A 17,072-nucleotide genomic window follows, 5' to 3' on the forward strand; every position below is an offset into this window, starting at 1 on the left:
TTTAAATGCTTGCCACATCGAGAGAGGAAGCAGCAAAAGCACCAGCAGCAGCAGCAGCAGTAGCCAGAGCAGAGCAGAGGAGGGAGTAAAGACTGCATACAATACATGGACATAAATGCAGTTGCATTGCTGAGCAATTTCCCATTTTCCCAACCCATCCCATCCCATTGGCAACATGTGGAAACCGCAAGTTTTGCGCCACATAAAACAACCGCAAGAAAGAAGAAAAGCAAAACTGAAAACCGAAAACCGAAAACCGAAAACTGAAAACTGAAAACCGAAACAACAAACAACTACAGCAAAAGCAGCAACAACATATCAAACTAAACAACATGCACCACAATTTCCAGGCAATTTGGTTAACGCTAATTGCTATTAATAAAAAACGCTGTTCACCTCACGACACCAACTACGAATCCGATTTAGATATGTAAAAAAAAAAAACGAGATGCAACTTGGGTGGCAGCTGAACTTTAAAGCTTGTGTTTAAAACATATTAAATCGATTTTTAATTTAAGCAGCTGAATCTTGCTGCTTAACAAAACTATTTAATGTCAGTTTGAAATTCAAATTTAACGCATTTCACACCATAAATCTTGGGGAATCGTCAGCAACAACTTCAGCATCAACTCCAACTGTGGCGTTGATGTTAAACAAATAAAAACAAAACATTTTTGTGTACTGAACAAAGCTTTTGGCGCCAGTGTGCATGCCGCGAGCGCATGTGGCATGCAACGTTGGCATTCCCATTGCCACTGTCAGCAACAGCAGCAGCATGAGCATCAGCAGCAGCAGCATTAGCGGCAACAATTCAAAACATAAACACACCGACAGCACCGACTTGGAGATACAGGAAACAGCACAAGCAAAAGGCAGAGATAGCAACTTTTAATCGTGAGTGCCAACAAATAGTATAACCTAATCAACAACAGCAGCAACAACAATGCCAGCTGGCCAACAACCACTTGAAGCACTTTCGTTTTCATGTGAGGCAACAACGCTCTGCTGCGGCGTCAGCCGTGTGGAAAGCGCCTGCTGTCTTGCCCCCATCTCAGTCGCTTGGTAATGTAATGCGCGCATAGTGGAAGATACTTGCTTCAGCTACAGCTTCAGCTTCAGCTGTTGCTGCTGCGTGGCATGCAAATACGTTGCACGCTTGCCTTATGTCGATCAGCTGTGGCACAACAACTCAACTCCACTCCACTCAATTCAGCTCTGAGCTGAACAAATGTTGCTCGATTTTGTCGGGTTTTCGAACTCGGATCGGATCGGAGCGGTTGCTGGGCGATCAGCTGACCAAATGTTGCTGGCATCTATGATGCAACTGCAATTGAATAACAGCAGTGAAATTGCAGCCCACTGCAGCAGCACCAACAGCAGCAACAGCTGCCACAGAGGCATGCAGCACTCGACTCTGCTGGCTGGCTGCATTCAAGGTCTCGAACCACGATTTCTCCTCTCCAAACGCCAACGCCAAAATATTTACGTGATCATTTTGTTTAGCTTGACTAATTTGACTCATGTTGCTGTGGACTAAAGTTGTTGTTGCTGATGCCGCTGAGAGGGCTAATTGACCCGCAACGCTTCCGTTGATTGTCGCCGCACGTCGTATGCGTACAAATCCATTTGATTTCTAATATTTTCCATTCGATTTAAAGCGTTTTTTTTTTCGTCTTGGGTTCAATTTAATTTTTGCAACTCCGCGACTGCGAAGACTGAAAAAGTTCAGATCGGTTGACTCTGCTGTTGGAGTTTGATTATTAAGCATTAGCCTTAAACAGGGACGCGAACTTTTCTCTCTTCACATCACATTGCTCGATTACAAGTGTGCGCTGATTGTGCAAACGACGAGCGTTTTCAGATTTTTGATTAACGTTCACCATTGACGAGCGGCAGGCAAACAAACAAACAAACAAATAAAGCAAGAAAGCAAGAAGAAAACAAGAAAACATCAACAGCAACAGCAATTGCCGCAGAGCTCAAGGCGTCCGTTAATTGTACGGAGCAAGAGCAAGAGCAAGAGCCAGAGCAACTGCAACAACGAGGCAGCAACTCGACAACGCCCACAAACAATAACAAATTGACAGGCAGGCAAACGGGCGGACAGCCAAGCAGTAGCTTAACTTGGCTTAAATGATCAATTGGCTGCGTAAACAGAGCAATGTTGCTGTTGCACTTGGAGTATTGTTGCGGCCACTGCCACAACAGTTGTTATTGCTGTTGCATTAACAACTTCCCCATTGCTGTCCCGACTGCTGCTTCAACAAGACAGTCAAATGACTTATGAGTTTTGCTGGCATCGCAACGCGGAATTCAAGTCGGGCGTGGGTCCGGCTCCCAAGCTCCCAACTCCCAACACGACTCTAGCCTGCAAAGTCAGCTGCTGCTGCTGCTGTTGTTGCTGTTGCTGTTGCTACGACTGTGTAATGAAAACGAAAGTAACTCAACTGCACTGCAACTGCGGATATACACTCATATACTCTGCTCATACACTCACTCACTCACACTTACTAACACTTTGGACTCGGCGAGGTGAATTGTGCTGCCATCATTCACAGCAACTGCTGAGAATATATCAAGTGAATAACTTATCTCTTCTCGATTTACCCTACTTTAATAAAAATTCAACACTTGACCCCTCAATTAATTACGAGCTCAACACGTAACCGGAAGATCGGGCGTATACGTAACACTGACATTCCTTATACTAAACGAACTCAAAGAATTCGATTAGCTGCAAATTAATAGCACATGTGATAATTATATTAACATATAATTGTACACTCATTGTGCAATTGATAGTTGCCAATGTAATTTAAATCAACACTAAACAAACGATATTTCTATGCTAAATTCTTTACAACTTTGCATAAGCGTTGTTGTTAGCATTTAAATCATTTCCCCCACGATCACGATCTATATATATGAAGGGTTGAGTAACGGCTATTATTGCAACTTCAACTGCAAGTTAGTTAATATTTAATTAAACGATTCAAAGCTAGAGAGCTGTGTATTATTTAATAACGAGTTAAATCCACAAGTTACATTCAGTGAACCCCAATTCGACAGCTGTGAATGATCACGTGAAGTTGAAGCAAGCCCAAGCTTACCCTTTCCTCAAATCCCAGCCGATCATCGTTGTCGTCAACGAAGCTGTTGCTGTTGTTGTTGGTGTTGCGGCTGATGCTGTGGTTGCTGTTTGTTTGCTGTTTGTTGTTTGTTGTTCATTCGTTGCTGTTGTTGTTGTTGGCTGCTCTTTTGCTGCCCGCTGCCTCGCGCTGTCTTTTCACTTTCGTTCGCGTCGCTTTGTTATTATTATTGCTGCTGCTGCTGCCGCTGCTGCTGCTGCTGTTGCTGCTGATATTATTGTAACTAGCAGCGCTCGTTCGCGGGGCATGCAACACTAGACACAGTCAAATGTCGACGACGCGCCGCAAAGCGACGCCGACCGCGCAGCATGCGATGTAACCGAAACGGTAAATGTTTGTTGGCCAAAACCTGAGCAGCGCCCAGTTGCATTTTGGCGCTCGTCGCAAGCGATTCGCATGGGCCGCAGTACCCAACTGGAACTCCAGCTCCAACTTCAACTCCAACTCCAACTTGAACTCCATCTTCAACGTTGCGCACGCGCTCTACGAAAGCGAAACTTGAACGGAAACCAAATCCGAAACAGAAACTGAAACTGAAACTGAAACCTAAACCATAACCGTTAATAGTGTCTGCCTCCAGGCCACCCAACTTTAGCCAACTTCTGCTTCTTCGAGCAGCAACAGCAACAGCAGAGTTACCTCCATCATTATATAACCGAGGGCACGGGCCCACAGCCTAAGAGCGAGTCACAGTTTCCGAGTCAGTCTTCGACTTGGCTTCTGCACACAAATCGAGGCAGAAACGCCCACAGTTGTTGGCTAATTAATGCGCAGAGCGAGAACGCGATTGTGAGTGAGAGAGTGTGAGCGAGAGAGCAAGAGAGCGAACGAGCGAAAAGAAAAGTGAAGCTGGGAAATCTCGTAAATTATAATATTTAAAGGCATTAAAAAAAGGTCTAAACGGCGAATGCGTGTTATTAAAAAAGTCAAGCAGACCAAGCCGAGTTAAAGTCACAAGTTGAGTTGCTTCAGTTGCGAGCGTAAGCGTAAGCGTGAAAGTGAAAAGCCAACAGCAACGTAACCGTCAGTAACAATAGTCGACTGTTGATCACCACCATCATCACCAACAGCAACAGCAACAGCAACCAACAGCATCATCAGGATACCGCTAACAGCAGCTGCCATCTTTCAACTTGCAAGTACCAACTAACAACTACCAACTGTCATCACAAGCCGCAGCCAAGTCACAGCCAAGCCCCCTCTTCATCATCGTCTTTGTCTTCATCTGCATTTGCATCTGCTACTGACTCTTTGGGTCAGTCATGCGCGCCATGAGCCGCTAAAGTTGCGCTGAGTTGCTCCACGAGAGCAGCGACCAAAATGAAGATGAAGCTGAAGCTGATGAAGCTATCGCCGCCACAAGCACAACTGCAAGTGCAAGTGCAAGTGCATTGGCTGCTCGTTCTCCTGCTTCTGCTCGTGCAACAGACCACACCCTTTGAGACAGGTGAGTTCAAGTGATGCTAATCAGATCATTACATATCAGATCTGTGTAAAGGGTATCATTAAAAATCCCATTTACGTTATGAGTTTATGATCAAAGTTCGTCTGCCTTTTTTTGCCCCATTTCCCATAGTCTTTAAAAACCAAATAGCAATCTCGCTGGCTATACTCCTGATTACATATGTATATAACCACATAATTGTTAGATCCTTGCACATTCTGTTGAATTTCGGGATGTATTTGAGAACTTGACTGGGGGCTAGTTGGAAAAGAAAAGAATACGACGCAATACACTAATATTTGCCTGAATATATATTTAAATATTTACACTCACCATATTCCTTCTCTCCACAGACTGCGGCTGTCGAACGGGTCGTAGAAGTGGACGGATTATTTCAGGCGCTGCCACCAACGAGGGACAGTTTCCTTGGCAGGCATCCTTGGAGCTGCTGCACCCATCGCTGGGCTTCCTTGGTCATTGGTGCGGTGCCGTACTCATCCATCAGTACTGGATACTCTCAGCCGCACACTGTGTGCACAAGTAAGTGACTCCATTCTGAGAAGTGTAATGAATTGCTGACTCATACTCTTGGCCTTGCAGCGATCTCTTTAACCTACCCATTCCGCCGCTGTGGACGGTGGTTCTCGGTGAGCACGATCGCAACTTTGAGTCGGGCAACGAGCAGCGTATTCCCGTCGAGAAGATTGTACTGCATCATCACTACCACAACTTTCGCCACGATGTTGTGCTCATGAAGCTATCGAAGCCTGCGGATCTCTCACGTTCCTCACACATTCGTCGCATTTGCTTGCCCTTCATGCTGAGGGAACCGCAAGAGACGCCGGCTCCTCCACAGGATGATGTGCTAAGCCAGCAATTGGAGTTTGACGATGTGCCTGAAAAGATTGACAATTTTCTTCGCAGTGTGCAGAGTAGAAGACGTTACCGCAACGTCACAGCTCCCAGCTCAATAGACATGTCTATGCGGGAACTGATGAACATGAAGATACTAAATCGATTGCGTCAGGCATTAAGGCAATCGGAGCGTTCTCCGCGCAGCACAAAGCGCACAAGACGGCGCAACGACAAGCTAATGAAACTCAAGCTGGAGTCGGAGGATTCGGACTTGGGAGAGCGGGATGATCCCCGGAATATGCCTTTCTTTGACTGTGTGGCCACAGGTTGGGGCAAGGCGAACATAAGTGGGGATCTGTCCAATGAGCTGCTTAAGACGCAAGTTCCGCTCCACCAGAATCGTAGGTGAGTCGCAGACTTTATCCTCCACTGAGGAGTTTCTGACTTCCCTTCGAATTGCAGGTGCAAGGATGCTTATGGCAGCTTCGTCAACATACATGGCGGCCACCTCTGTGCTGGGCAGCTTAATGGTCAGGGAGGCACTTGTGTCGGAGACTCAGGAGGTCCACTGCAGTGCCGCCTATCTCGAGACGGTCCCTGGATTCTTGCCGGCGTGACATCCTTTGGTTCGGGCTGTGCCCTCGAGAACTTCCCCGATGTCTATCTGCGCATCTCGTACTATTTGAACTGGATCGAAGACACGATTGCCTCACATTAGCCAGAAGCCAAAAGAAAAGCATTCGATTATTGATACGATTAATATCGTGCTGTCGTGCTGTAATTGTTTTCTTAATGTCTAGAACTATAGCGATAACTTTGTTACTTATGTGTACGTATTTATATTGTATGGTATTGTATTTAATAGATTAACCTTTGACCTTAACCATAACTTATTTCGCATAGCGTAAGCATAGAGTGTTCCCTAAGTTGTTTCCGATATGTAGAATCGATCGAAACTACACCAAATCTCCTGGTTGGCAATTCTTAAATCATCTTATCGTCTTAGTATCACAGGGCGGCTCTTAACACTACAGTATTACACGTATCCACTTGAGGTAAAGTTTCGAAAAAACAAAAGCAGGAATATCCCCTAGACCTCACTTCGCGACAGCAGCTTCTGTGCCTCCTGCACACACTCTGCTGTTGACGCCGCCGCTGTTGGTGTCGCTTTTTTTTGGAAGGATACACCGATGGTCAAGCCATTTATTATAGAGGCTGCCCTCTCAGCATGCTCGATCTTGCTGTGCACTCCTCCTGGCGGCGACCAGAAGCAGAGCATGAACGCAGCAGTCAGCTGATACAATCCAGCGAGGATCAGCCCCAAAGCCAAGATGCCTTGCAGCAGAGGGAAGGCGTACTTAATGCCGTGCACAAGCAACTGCAGAATGACGGGCAGGTTATCAATGGTTAGATCGACCCAAAGCAGAGGCAGCACCATGTTCTCGAAGGGTTCCATCAGGCGATTGAACTTCACCTTGCCCACAACTTGGTTGGCCTGCAATCGCATGTGAGTGTGCAGAGGGACGCCCAGTTGCTACAAATGCAAAGTGGATTCAATTAGGGATAGAAAGAGAGTTGATCAGTATTACTTACCGGCTGCAGCATGAAAGTGGAAGTGTGAAGCGACTCATCCGGCTTCAGGCCATCGAACTGTTCTAGCAAACTGGGATCAGTGTGCATGAAGTGGGGATACGTTATAGCCAAGGGCATGTCTAAAAATCAACTCGAAAGTAAAATAAGCAGTTACGTCTAGCGCATCTAGCGGGTACTCACTGTAGTAGCAAGGCGCCACATTGCCCACGCCGCGCTTTAGACACTGATTGTTCTTGCAAAAACACGAGGAGTTCACGTTGCCAAGCTCGCTGTCAAAGATGTGCGGCTCCATCGTGTACTCAAAGGCATCCTGACCCCTGAACTTCAAGGTGCGCACAAACTTCAGAGGCAGCCGGCGGCAGAATGTCCTGCGGTAGATGAAGAACTCGTCCTCCTCGTTCATGTCACGCGGAAAGAGAGTCGCATCGTGGCTGCCCCAAATGCGATTGCATAGAGTGCCACTGCAAGAAGAGAAAGGTTCGGTTGTCAGTCAAGAAACGTGTTCTTGTATGTGTACGTACTTTGATAATCAATTAGAAACCTTCAATTCTATATTCATTCTTTAAAACCAGCTACATTTATGAGTCGACCGTATGCGATTTAAATAAACTACATATGTAACCGCATGCTAAATCATATGCACATATCTTTAAAATACGAGTTTCACTTGTTATTATTATGGAATCAAGGAGAGGTTTCATAATGTTATAATAGACTTGTCTGAGATTGCGACTTTTGCAAAGGTGTATCAAAAGTCCGTTGACTCTATCTCTTATAGATGCCGAGCAATTCGGGTATTGATGGTGATTCACAATACCTCATAAGGTGTAAACACTTGTAATTCTAATAGACTTGTCCTTATTTTCAATATTAAACAATATAGATGCTTACTTTGTGGCCTCGTTGTAGTCCCATCGCATGAAACCGCGTCCGTAATTGACGCTGTGCAGTGAATAGCCACGTGGCTCGTTGGGAAGCACGACTCCATTGGAGTCCCTTCGCTCTGGCAGATGCATGTTGACCACATTGCTCTCGTTGCCCTCTCTGAACAGCTAAACGATTGAGAGATTGATAGTAGTATATTAAACTACTTAGTCTTAATCGAGTCATTACTACTCACCTTCTCCATGATGCCAAAGCTGGCAAAGTCGATGTAGCTGGGCACGAACTTGGATGCCAAGTGCACCAGGTGATCCTCATAGCCCCACATGTAATCGTGCACGCTAACCTCCAGCATGGGCTGCGCATTAAGGCGCTTGGTCAGCGCACTGATTCCCAGAGCGGCAAACATGGACAGACTGGCAGCGTGGGTGCTCACGCCCATGTAGGGAATGTTGGGCGCTCGAATGCGATCCAAGTGGGGATCACCCACGGAGCGATCCCGGATGAAGATGTATTCGCGACGTGGCGTGTAGCTGATGGTGTTGTTGGCCTCGTTGAGGGTCACATTGTGGTTGGAGAGCACCTCTTTGTATACGTAGGGACCGACCTGCTCCACCTTGAGTTTAGTCGCTCTGCCCGCTATGAAGTCATCCACGTTCGTGTAGTTAAACATGTAGACCATGATGTAGACTTCGAGCGGAGGAAACAGCCAAAGATTGTAGAGCAGAGTTCCGGGGGATAAGCTCAGTTGCTAATCCAAAGAAAGTGAGTTGATTTATGATTGATTTAAGCTTACACCTTATGCTTACCCAATCAACGATGTGCTGGACGGGATTGGTCATAAAGATGACGGCGCCAAGGAACACGAGCGTCATGCCGAGTGCAGCACATCGTAATAGCTCTGTGAAATAATAAATTGGAGCACGAGGTGAATTATGCAATTAGCCATAACTCGAACTCAAACTCAAACTCGATCTCTATCTCGCAGTCGCAGTCGGAGTCGCAGCTTGTGGCGAGCAGTCGAAGTTCAACAAGTTTGCTAAATCTCTGACAGCTTGGGGATCGCGTGTCAGACTGCTTGCCTGCCTGCTGTGTTATTGACCTTCGCAACAATCTGTTGTTCTGGCTGTCATCGCTTGGCGAGCCAGTACAAAGATCTGCGACCTACCTCAATGGCAGGAGCAGGAACAGAATGCCGGCAAAAACAAACCCAATAAAGAAAAAACCCAATCACAACAAGACAAGAAAACGGTGCAGCTGACAATGCGCTATACTATATTATATACTATGTAGTTGTCTATAGTTGAGTCGAGTGTTATCGCTTCAGAGTTCAATAAACGTTATTCGACTTCAACAGAGAGATGCAGTCCAGCTGTCCATGTGTCTGAGTGTCGGAGTGTTCAAGAAGTCAGGCACTGGAGCAACAAGCTCTCATGATGTTCCCGAAAACATAAACTCGTTGCGTCACTTTTATGCTTTCGCCCCATTTATGTTGGTAGAGAGTTCATTGAACAAAAGATGCTTAGTATGCGCTGCATGTCTTGGCCTCGTTATGCATTATTCATCTCCGCAAATGATCGAAATTGAACGAGAATATTTTAATTACCGTGTTGTGGGCACAATTCTCATTTGGTGCAGTGTATGAAAACTCGTTTTATCTCCGTCGTCACTCGATGCTCGTCAAGATGCTCACCTTCCACCAGAGTGTTATCATTGAAAATGTTTCGTTCCGGGTGTGATCTTTTAAACTGATTACAAGCTTTTCGCTCTCAACACTTCGCAGCAGCACAAAGTGCGCATACGAGAAAGAGAAAGAGCATCTCTGACCGATTTTTGAGGGTCATGGTCACGTGTGTGCCCAACCCCAGCATCAAGCCCCAAGCCTCATTCCCATTACTACATATTCCTATCGAGCGAGTAGTAATACTACTTCTACTACTCCAACTGGCAGTCATAAATCAAAACAAATTATTAACCCATTTATCAGCGAAATCATTTCCCAAATCCCCCTTGAGCTCGAGTACTGTGTCGCAACTGCCAATTAGACATTCAACAATGAAACATCACGCTAAGAACCGCACTAAGCACCTGCTCAAGATCATTGAACCGCTTACCAATCCCCTATGGCAGTTCTTTGAGGCGACAATAACAATATCGAATACCAAGAACAACAACAACCACAACTAGTGTGGAGGCAATTACAACAACAGCATAAACTCATTAACAATTTGGAATTCGGTTTTGTTTTGATGTCAACTTTGTCACGCCACAAAACGTAAATAAGCTCAAGATTTCAAAATCAAAACAAAACTCAAGAAAACATCTGCGAGTGTGTTCGCGAGTATTCGAATACTTGTGACTCAGTCAGTATTCAGTATTTAGTATTCAGATGACCCATATGTTTGTTGTGCGGTATCCTTGCCTTGAAACAGAAGCGGCTTAGCGACAAATCACAGTTTTGTTTCTTGGCTCTTTCCGCTGATTAGCCGGTTAGGCTTTTAACCATTTTGTTAGGCCAAGTCCGCCGATCGATCGATCGATCGATCCAGTCGCAATAGTTACAGCTTCCATAAATTAAGAGCCAAACAAAGCGCTCAAATTATTCTGCTGCAACGAACCTCTCATACGAAAGGCCAAAAACATCGACTATCGACGCGTTAAATTATGCAATTGCATTGCCAAAGTTGTGAGTTGTGGACAGAGACACAGACAGAGACAGAAACGGAGAATCCGACTACGACTGCGAACGAAGTTGGCAATGTCGATTCAAAAGCCAAAAGCCGAAACCAAAAGTGATCTCAGCATAAATGAGTGGCGCTTGTCTTGACAGCTGATTCGTCTGGTGCTCTGAACCCGTTTCTGACCCAAAACTAAAGCTAAGTCAACTCATTATGGCCCTCTATTAAGGTTGCAACAAAATATGAAAACTTCACTGAGAGAAAATAACACGTGAGCGCAATATTTAAATTATATTCGGTTAATGGCATTTGACATCATTTACTTGAAAGTGAAATTAACTCTATAGATAGAATTTATTTGTTTAGTGCAAAGTCAACTTAGATCTATACCCTGGGATACATCAAATATATGTGCATACATAATCATATTTTATATATGTATATACCTGATTATTCAATCATCAATATTCAACATACAATTTCTTCTTTATATATCAACTATTAGACACTGAGTTCATTAGACTCAAATTGAATTTTAAATATACTTTAAAATGAACATAAAAAAAAACAGCAACTATCAAAATTCGCAAATTTTTTTCGCGATATATTTGATCATTCATTATCAATATTCGACTTATAATTTCTTCTTTGTATATCAACTCTTAGATATTGAATTTATTACGTTCAAATTGATTTTTAAATATACTTTATGTTATTTTCAAATTCTCACATAAAATCAAAGTAAAAAAAAATAACAGTAACTATCCGAATTCGAAAAGCTTTTTTCGCAGTGTATTCGTTTCTACACTTTTATGAGGTTGTTGGTTGACGGTTGTCGTTTCGTCTGTCGACAGTCTACAGCACTTTGAAGTTCAAGTTCGCTGCAATTGGCATAGCATTAAAATCTCGAAACAAAGCGAAGAAGCGAGAAACCGACCTGAGAAAAAGTATTTAAAATGCAAACATCCTAAAATTTTGTACTGTCGCGAAGTGGAGTCGCCGTTGCAATTGACATCGCAGTCGACGTCTCAGTCGCAGTCGCAGTCGCAGTCGCGGTCGCGGTCGCAGCTAGCTGCTGACCCACTAAAGTCAAGAATGAATTGCTTTTATTTCTGAGCGATGCAGCAACAATGTAGTACAGTATTGTTGTGTAGCATTGTAAACACGAATGTGTGACTTCCGTCAAATGACAATAAATTAAGCAAACAGCCAGCCAGCCAGCTAGACGGCCAACAAGATTCACGTTAATATTGTATCTACAAGATACGCTTAGCTCTGCCAAAGCTCAACTCGGATCGTATCGGATCGGATCGGATAGCACTTTAAGCCGCTCATTTGTTTGCCAGTCGGCAGTCGGCAGTCGGCAGTCGACTGTTGTTGTAACCATGTTGTGTTTAGCCTATTGCCTGTTTGCCTGTGTTTAGCTAATGATTAATCTCGCATTGTTGTTATTGTTATTGGCTTTGTTTGTTGTTAATCATCGCCAAAAACGAACAGCGAACAGCGCGAGACGGTGCTAAACCCAAAACCCTTAAAAGTCTCGCTAACAATTAGATGCCTGCCAATAAGGAAAAGCAAACAACAAACAGCGCCTCAGCATTTACAACTTTCCCGAGTTCCAGGCTTATCGGAAACAGTTCCCCACCTCACAACCCCCTCCCTCTCTCCTAGACTTCATTCCCCAAATTCGACCTGCGTTCGGCTTTGAGGCTGATTCGCTTTGTTGTGCTCGTCGTTGGTCGTTCTCGGATCTCCAGCTCGAATCGTATCTGTTGTCATTGGTTTTACAATTGTTGTTATTTGCATTGTTTAGCACATGTTAAGGTGTGCATTATTTTCTATTTTCTATGAGTGACGATGCTGCTTGGTGATTCTCACAGTTCTAAAGAATACTTCAAATATTTTACTTTGTCAAATAAATGCTGGTATTATTCGCGCTAACGTACTTACAACTATTTGCCATCTTGAGCGTCCAATAAAAATGTGATACAAAGACACATTAGTTTAAGCCCTTTTTTTTTGGCAAGTCTTAGCAATTGGCCCACTCACGATCACGATCATTATGCGATCTGACGTGAGGCAATTTCTTCAACAAATTCATACGTTACATTTATGAAAGATACAGATGTTGATATACGAGTATGTATAATAAGATGCCTAATCACACCCAATTCATCTTTAAGGCCACGTTGCTTAAAGTGTTCACCTTCAATTTGAGACCGTTTTATTTCGATTGAGATCGTCAGATCATCAAATCGGACTTCATGGTAAGGTAGTACGTGACGTTACACTCTCCATTCCAGCTTCAAATTATAATTTATGCAAGCTAAATTGCAACTGTGATCCGTTAATGCACGTAAACATTCGCAAACTTGGATACTTTAATATCTGAATAGTGCCCGGCATATTTCTCGGATATATGCGGACGTATATTTGCACTAGACTAGACTAAGCCGTGGAATTAAGTTTAAATTCAATGACTTTGTCGAATCGATCTAACGATACGACAGCAATTACTAACGGATCGTATCGAATCGTATCGGATCGGATTAAGACAACTAGAGAGACAGTTCTATAAACAAATCAATTAGGTCTGGGCGGAGATTTGAGGGCACTTAATCGTAAAGAGTTTTTAATAAACAAACGATCGTTCATTAATTGCAATGCTTTTAGAATTGTAACGGCGACCGGCGATTGTATATTATTTTTTTAATGTGGCTTATACAATGCATTTGTTATTCAAATACTTATATATTTTTACATATAATTACGAGTGTCAATTATAGTGATTTTCTGCTCAGCAACTGCTTTTGACATTGCGCTAAATTTATTATCATTCACCTGTGACTCGACTGGAATTTGGCCAACAATTATAAGCGAATTAAGTAATTTGTTATATTTGTTAATAAAAATAAAATATACTACTCGTATGCATGGCTGAATGCCTAACGTATTTAAGCTACAAATTGTTCCCGTCGAGTTAGCGGAGATTAAACGTGTCAAATAGAAAAGCTCTTGGATCTTGGACAAGTTTACAAATCTTGCTTTATAGTAGTAAGATTCAATTGCAACTTAAACAGATATTGCACAATTTTTAGCTTGTTGTTGAGTTTGGCAACCAGTTTTGCAAGAAGTGCATAAATAGTTTTTACGATCCCATCGGGATCGTTCCCTTTAGCTTTGAAGGCGTTCCGAATTATCTTTTATGGCGCATTCAATTTGGCTTAAAAAAAATGCACAATAGGCGATATAACGCTGGAGTTCGACTTCAAGTTGGAGTTGGAGTTGGAGTACTTAATTAAGTGCTATGTTGAGACTTTACGATAACTACTATTTACTCACTTGCATTCCGCTGGGTTTTGTTCGCGAACAGTTTCATTTTAAGACTTTTAACTTATTGCAACTTATTTTTTATTTATTTTGCGACAGCGAGTATTTAAACTATTTAAAGCCGTGTGGCAATCAATTACGGCTAAATTTATAGTTGGTTGTTTTATGACGAAAATCAATTACTTGCTGCAATTTAGTGTTCTCTTTGTTTATACAGTTTATAGCGTATTGTTTATGACTTGTAGGCAAATTAAACGATTAACAAGTCCACAAATGATGGCTTCTGATCAATTAGCTGGCACCGACAGGCCGCCGATAGGAGTTAATTTTGAATTAATATTCCATAAATTGTTAAGCTGTCGAAGCATTCATAATAACTAGTATCGATATCAATTATCTATCCACTTGACTTTGAATCCTAATTGGATCGCAAATGCACTTCTGACACACTCACACACTCACACACACGCACACACACAGACCGTGGGGCAAGCAACTCTCAATTGAAATGAGATATTTCAGATTTGTTGCACTTGTGTTCTAAGTATTTGCCAATGTGTTGTCGTTCCACTTGATGCGATTGTTGTGACTATTTCCGAATCTGACTGGCACGCACTTCCTATTCTCACGACATTTGACAACTTAATGCGCTGATCTGATCGCCAACTGGGTACCTTTATATGGACTCTTGGGCCGGGCAGCTCAGCTCCGACTGAGACCGAGACTGAGATGCCTGGGACTGAGACTGAGACAGAGACGACAGCAGCAACTGCGACGTCGACTGCGACTGCGACTGCGACTGCGACAGCGGCTAAAGCTGAGATCGAGACATAGACCTAGTGCGGCGATCGAGCATCGAGCATCTAGCATCGCAGCCGAAGTCGAAGTCGAAGCGCTGAAATCTTTTCATGAACCGGTCCAATTTCAAGCCCCTGTTAACGTTCAGTTGACGTCGGTCCCTGAGTGTCAACAATAAAATGTAGTACGAGCAACAACAGCAACGAGAGCTTGCAACTTTGTATAGTAGAAGTTGTAGCAGTAATACGAGTGCTACAAATGGACTACTGTTCTCCCCCTAGAGAGAATGATGAACGATGAGTTAATCGCTACTAGAGCACGACGTCAACTTCGAGTATGTTAGCATCTCTCTCTATGGGGGTTACTAAAGTTCGCGAATATATTATTATTATTATAGCTGCTAGCTGTTTACCCGTTTAGCTGTTGTGGCTCAAGACAATGGAGAGATCAGCCGTTGGGGAGCACAGTTCTCGTTATTGCAAATTTGTTTGTGCTTCGCGAATGCTTATAGCATATAGTTAATAGCTCAAATTACTCTATTTAATCCCCAATAACCACGCACACGTGCCCCGCGGCCTTTGAATAAATTCATGAAGTTATCGACATCAATCGGTAATTAGAGAGCTGTCGTTAGTGGCGGGTGCCAAGGGAAGTGGATGGTTGAGGGGAATGGAGACAGATACTGAGTTGAGTTGACAAAAAGCTATTAACAAGCTATGCGGATAATAATCGCATCTGATCGATCTACATCAGCGACACTAATGTCACGGGTCAACTGCATACAGCTGCAGATTGAGGAATAGATTCGAGCTAGGGAAACATCGAGTGCTTGTCATTGGCCTTTACTCAACCTGGCCCAAAACCCAGACAGACACGTGTTGCCAAAGGGATGTCTCGGGGCAGATCACTCCATTAAGCATTAGACGTCAGGCATTAGGCATTAGGCGTTAGGCATTACGCATTAGACAGTCTGTCGACATTAGGCATTAAGCGACCCTAATGTTTGACTCCAAAGCTGATTCTAGCAAAAGATCGCATGTGTCTAATGCTCTCACACACCTCTTTATTTCTTAAAACACGTATAATTTTGCGTTCTTAATTATTATAGCGAACATTTGCGGGTTTGTTTTTTATGACCATTGTCTTTTGATCCGAGTTAAAAATTCGCTCACATTAGCAACATTAACTCAAATCAACAAACGTTGCGTTTAGCTGCTTTAACTAGCAGTTGCCATGTTATAAACGGTTAATTGTTATTTATTTGTTATTTATAGCAAGGCACAACCATAATTATAGCATATTACTTTGGCGAATGCCAGTAAACAGCTATTAGACAACACGACGCAATGCTCGAATGCTTTTCCGAAAGCTTTTCACAAGTTCTGTGCTGCGTTAGCTTAAAGCCTTTTCCTAGGATAACTTTCAAAGAATGAGAGAGAGAGAGAGAGAGAAAGAGAGAGAAAGGCAGAGGAAGGAATGAGCATTTCAAACAACAACTCTAGACCTCAAAAACAAACATATGTCACTTATTATTTTATTGCTCCTAATGCACTTCACATTTATCTTTTAAATAATTAAATATTTGAACTTAGTGGAAGAGAGCAAACAGCAAAGTATATGTATGTTATTTAATACATTGTGCTGGGCAATCAGCTGAAATACTCTAAGCGACTTTCATGCATAATTCGGTACAACAAACTCGCATCGCAAGCCGGAATTTCATCTTCTACAATGCGGTCATGAAGTCACCTACTTCATTAGTACTGCAACAATAGTTAGTAATGTACGAGTATTTTATATTTAACTCGCAAAAGTTGTTTTTGAAACAGAGCGAAAGTTGCTTTCAACGGATATTATGTGTATTCCATGAATTCTATTTATAATTCATAAATCTTTCTTCAACAAACACTCGATATTCAAACATATCTATAACTAAAGGAGGAATGCAAATTGCTCGACGCTAATTAAAAAAGATTTATTACCCACAAAACAAATACAATAAGTGGGAGGTGTCCATTAGTCTTAATGTAATGGGGTATAGAATTTACAAATGTCGCTTAATTGTTGGTTACAGTTGGTAAAGTGCTCAGAGAACGAGGCAATTGTTTACTTCTAAATCAAAATGTTTTACATGTGCATTTAACAACCTCCAGGAATGCTGCTAAATGAGTCACAAGATAAACAGAAATCATTTTGGTTTCCTACTTTAACTTACGTGACAATAAGTATTGTCATCATATTTCTCGTATTTCCTGGATAATACTCGATTTACCGTTAGATTATAAACTCAAACATGCAAATTTCTAAGTGCAATTACCTTTAAGCCAATTGCCAAAACACGCT

At 42.8% G+C, this 17,072-nt stretch overlaps 2 protein-coding genes across 2 annotated transcripts; one reads left to right on the top strand and one right to left on the bottom strand.

The window, feature by feature from the left end:
- The first annotated feature begins 4,469 nt into the window (after nucleotides 1-4,469).
- On the top strand, nucleotides 4,470-6,166 carry LOC132785241 (uncharacterized). The gene is made up of 4 exons (XM_060791234.1): nucleotides 4,470-4,596; nucleotides 4,947-5,133; nucleotides 5,194-5,853; nucleotides 5,911-6,166. Exons 1-4 carry the CDS (start codon nucleotides 4,470-4,472, stop codon nucleotides 6,164-6,166), a joined length of 1,230 nt encoding a protein of 409 aa, XP_060647217.1.
- Nucleotides 6,167-6,192: 26 nt separating this feature from the next.
- On the bottom strand, nucleotides 6,193-14,595 carry LOC132786037 (lysosome membrane protein 2). Its single transcript, XM_060792419.1, has 7 exons — nucleotides 13,944-14,595; nucleotides 8,733-8,824; nucleotides 8,162-8,674; nucleotides 7,933-8,093; nucleotides 7,222-7,502; nucleotides 7,042-7,160; nucleotides 6,193-6,982 (listed from the first exon to the last, which is right to left on the bottom strand). Exons 1-7 carry the CDS (start codon nucleotides 13,978-13,980, stop codon nucleotides 6,539-6,541), a joined length of 1,647 nt encoding a protein of 548 aa, XP_060648402.1. The 5' UTR covers nucleotides 13,981-14,595; the 3' UTR covers nucleotides 6,193-6,538.
- Nucleotides 14,596-17,072: the final 2,477 nt, after the last annotated feature.

This window comes from Drosophila nasuta, chromosome 2R, assembly GCF_023558535.2.
Source record: "Drosophila nasuta strain 15112-1781.00 chromosome 2R, ASM2355853v1, whole genome shotgun sequence".
NCBI lineage: Eukaryota > Metazoa > Arthropoda > Insecta > Diptera > Drosophilidae > Drosophila > Drosophila nasuta.

What these genes read in the sequence shown, in the direction of transcription:
- LOC132786037 (XM_060792419.1), bottom strand. Translation starts at nt 13,980, where the DNA reads ATGAAACTGTTCGCGAACAAAACCCAGCGGAATGCAA. An exon ending in CAAAACCCAGCGGAATGCAA is followed by an intron (nt 8,825 to 13,943) that starts GTGAGTAAATAG and finishes ATTATTTCACAG; the next exon opens with AGCTATTACGATGTGCTGCA. An exon ending in GCTTTGGCATCATGGAGAAG is followed by an intron (nt 8,094 to 8,161) that starts GTGAGTAGTAAT and finishes TCAATCGTTTAG; the next exon opens with CTGTTCAGAGAGGGCAACGA.
- LOC132785241 (XM_060791234.1), top strand. Translation starts at nt 4,470, where the DNA reads ATGAAGATGAAGCTGAAGCTGATGAAGCTATCGCCGCCACAAGCACAA. An exon ending in GCCGCACACTGTGTGCACAA is followed by an intron (nt 5,134 to 5,193) that starts GTAAGTGACTCC and finishes TTGGCCTTGCAG; the next exon opens with CGATCTCTTTAACCTACCCA. An exon ending in CCGCTCCACCAGAATCGTAG is followed by an intron (nt 5,854 to 5,910) that starts GTGAGTCGCAGA and finishes TTCGAATTGCAG; the next exon opens with GTGCAAGGATGCTTATGGCA.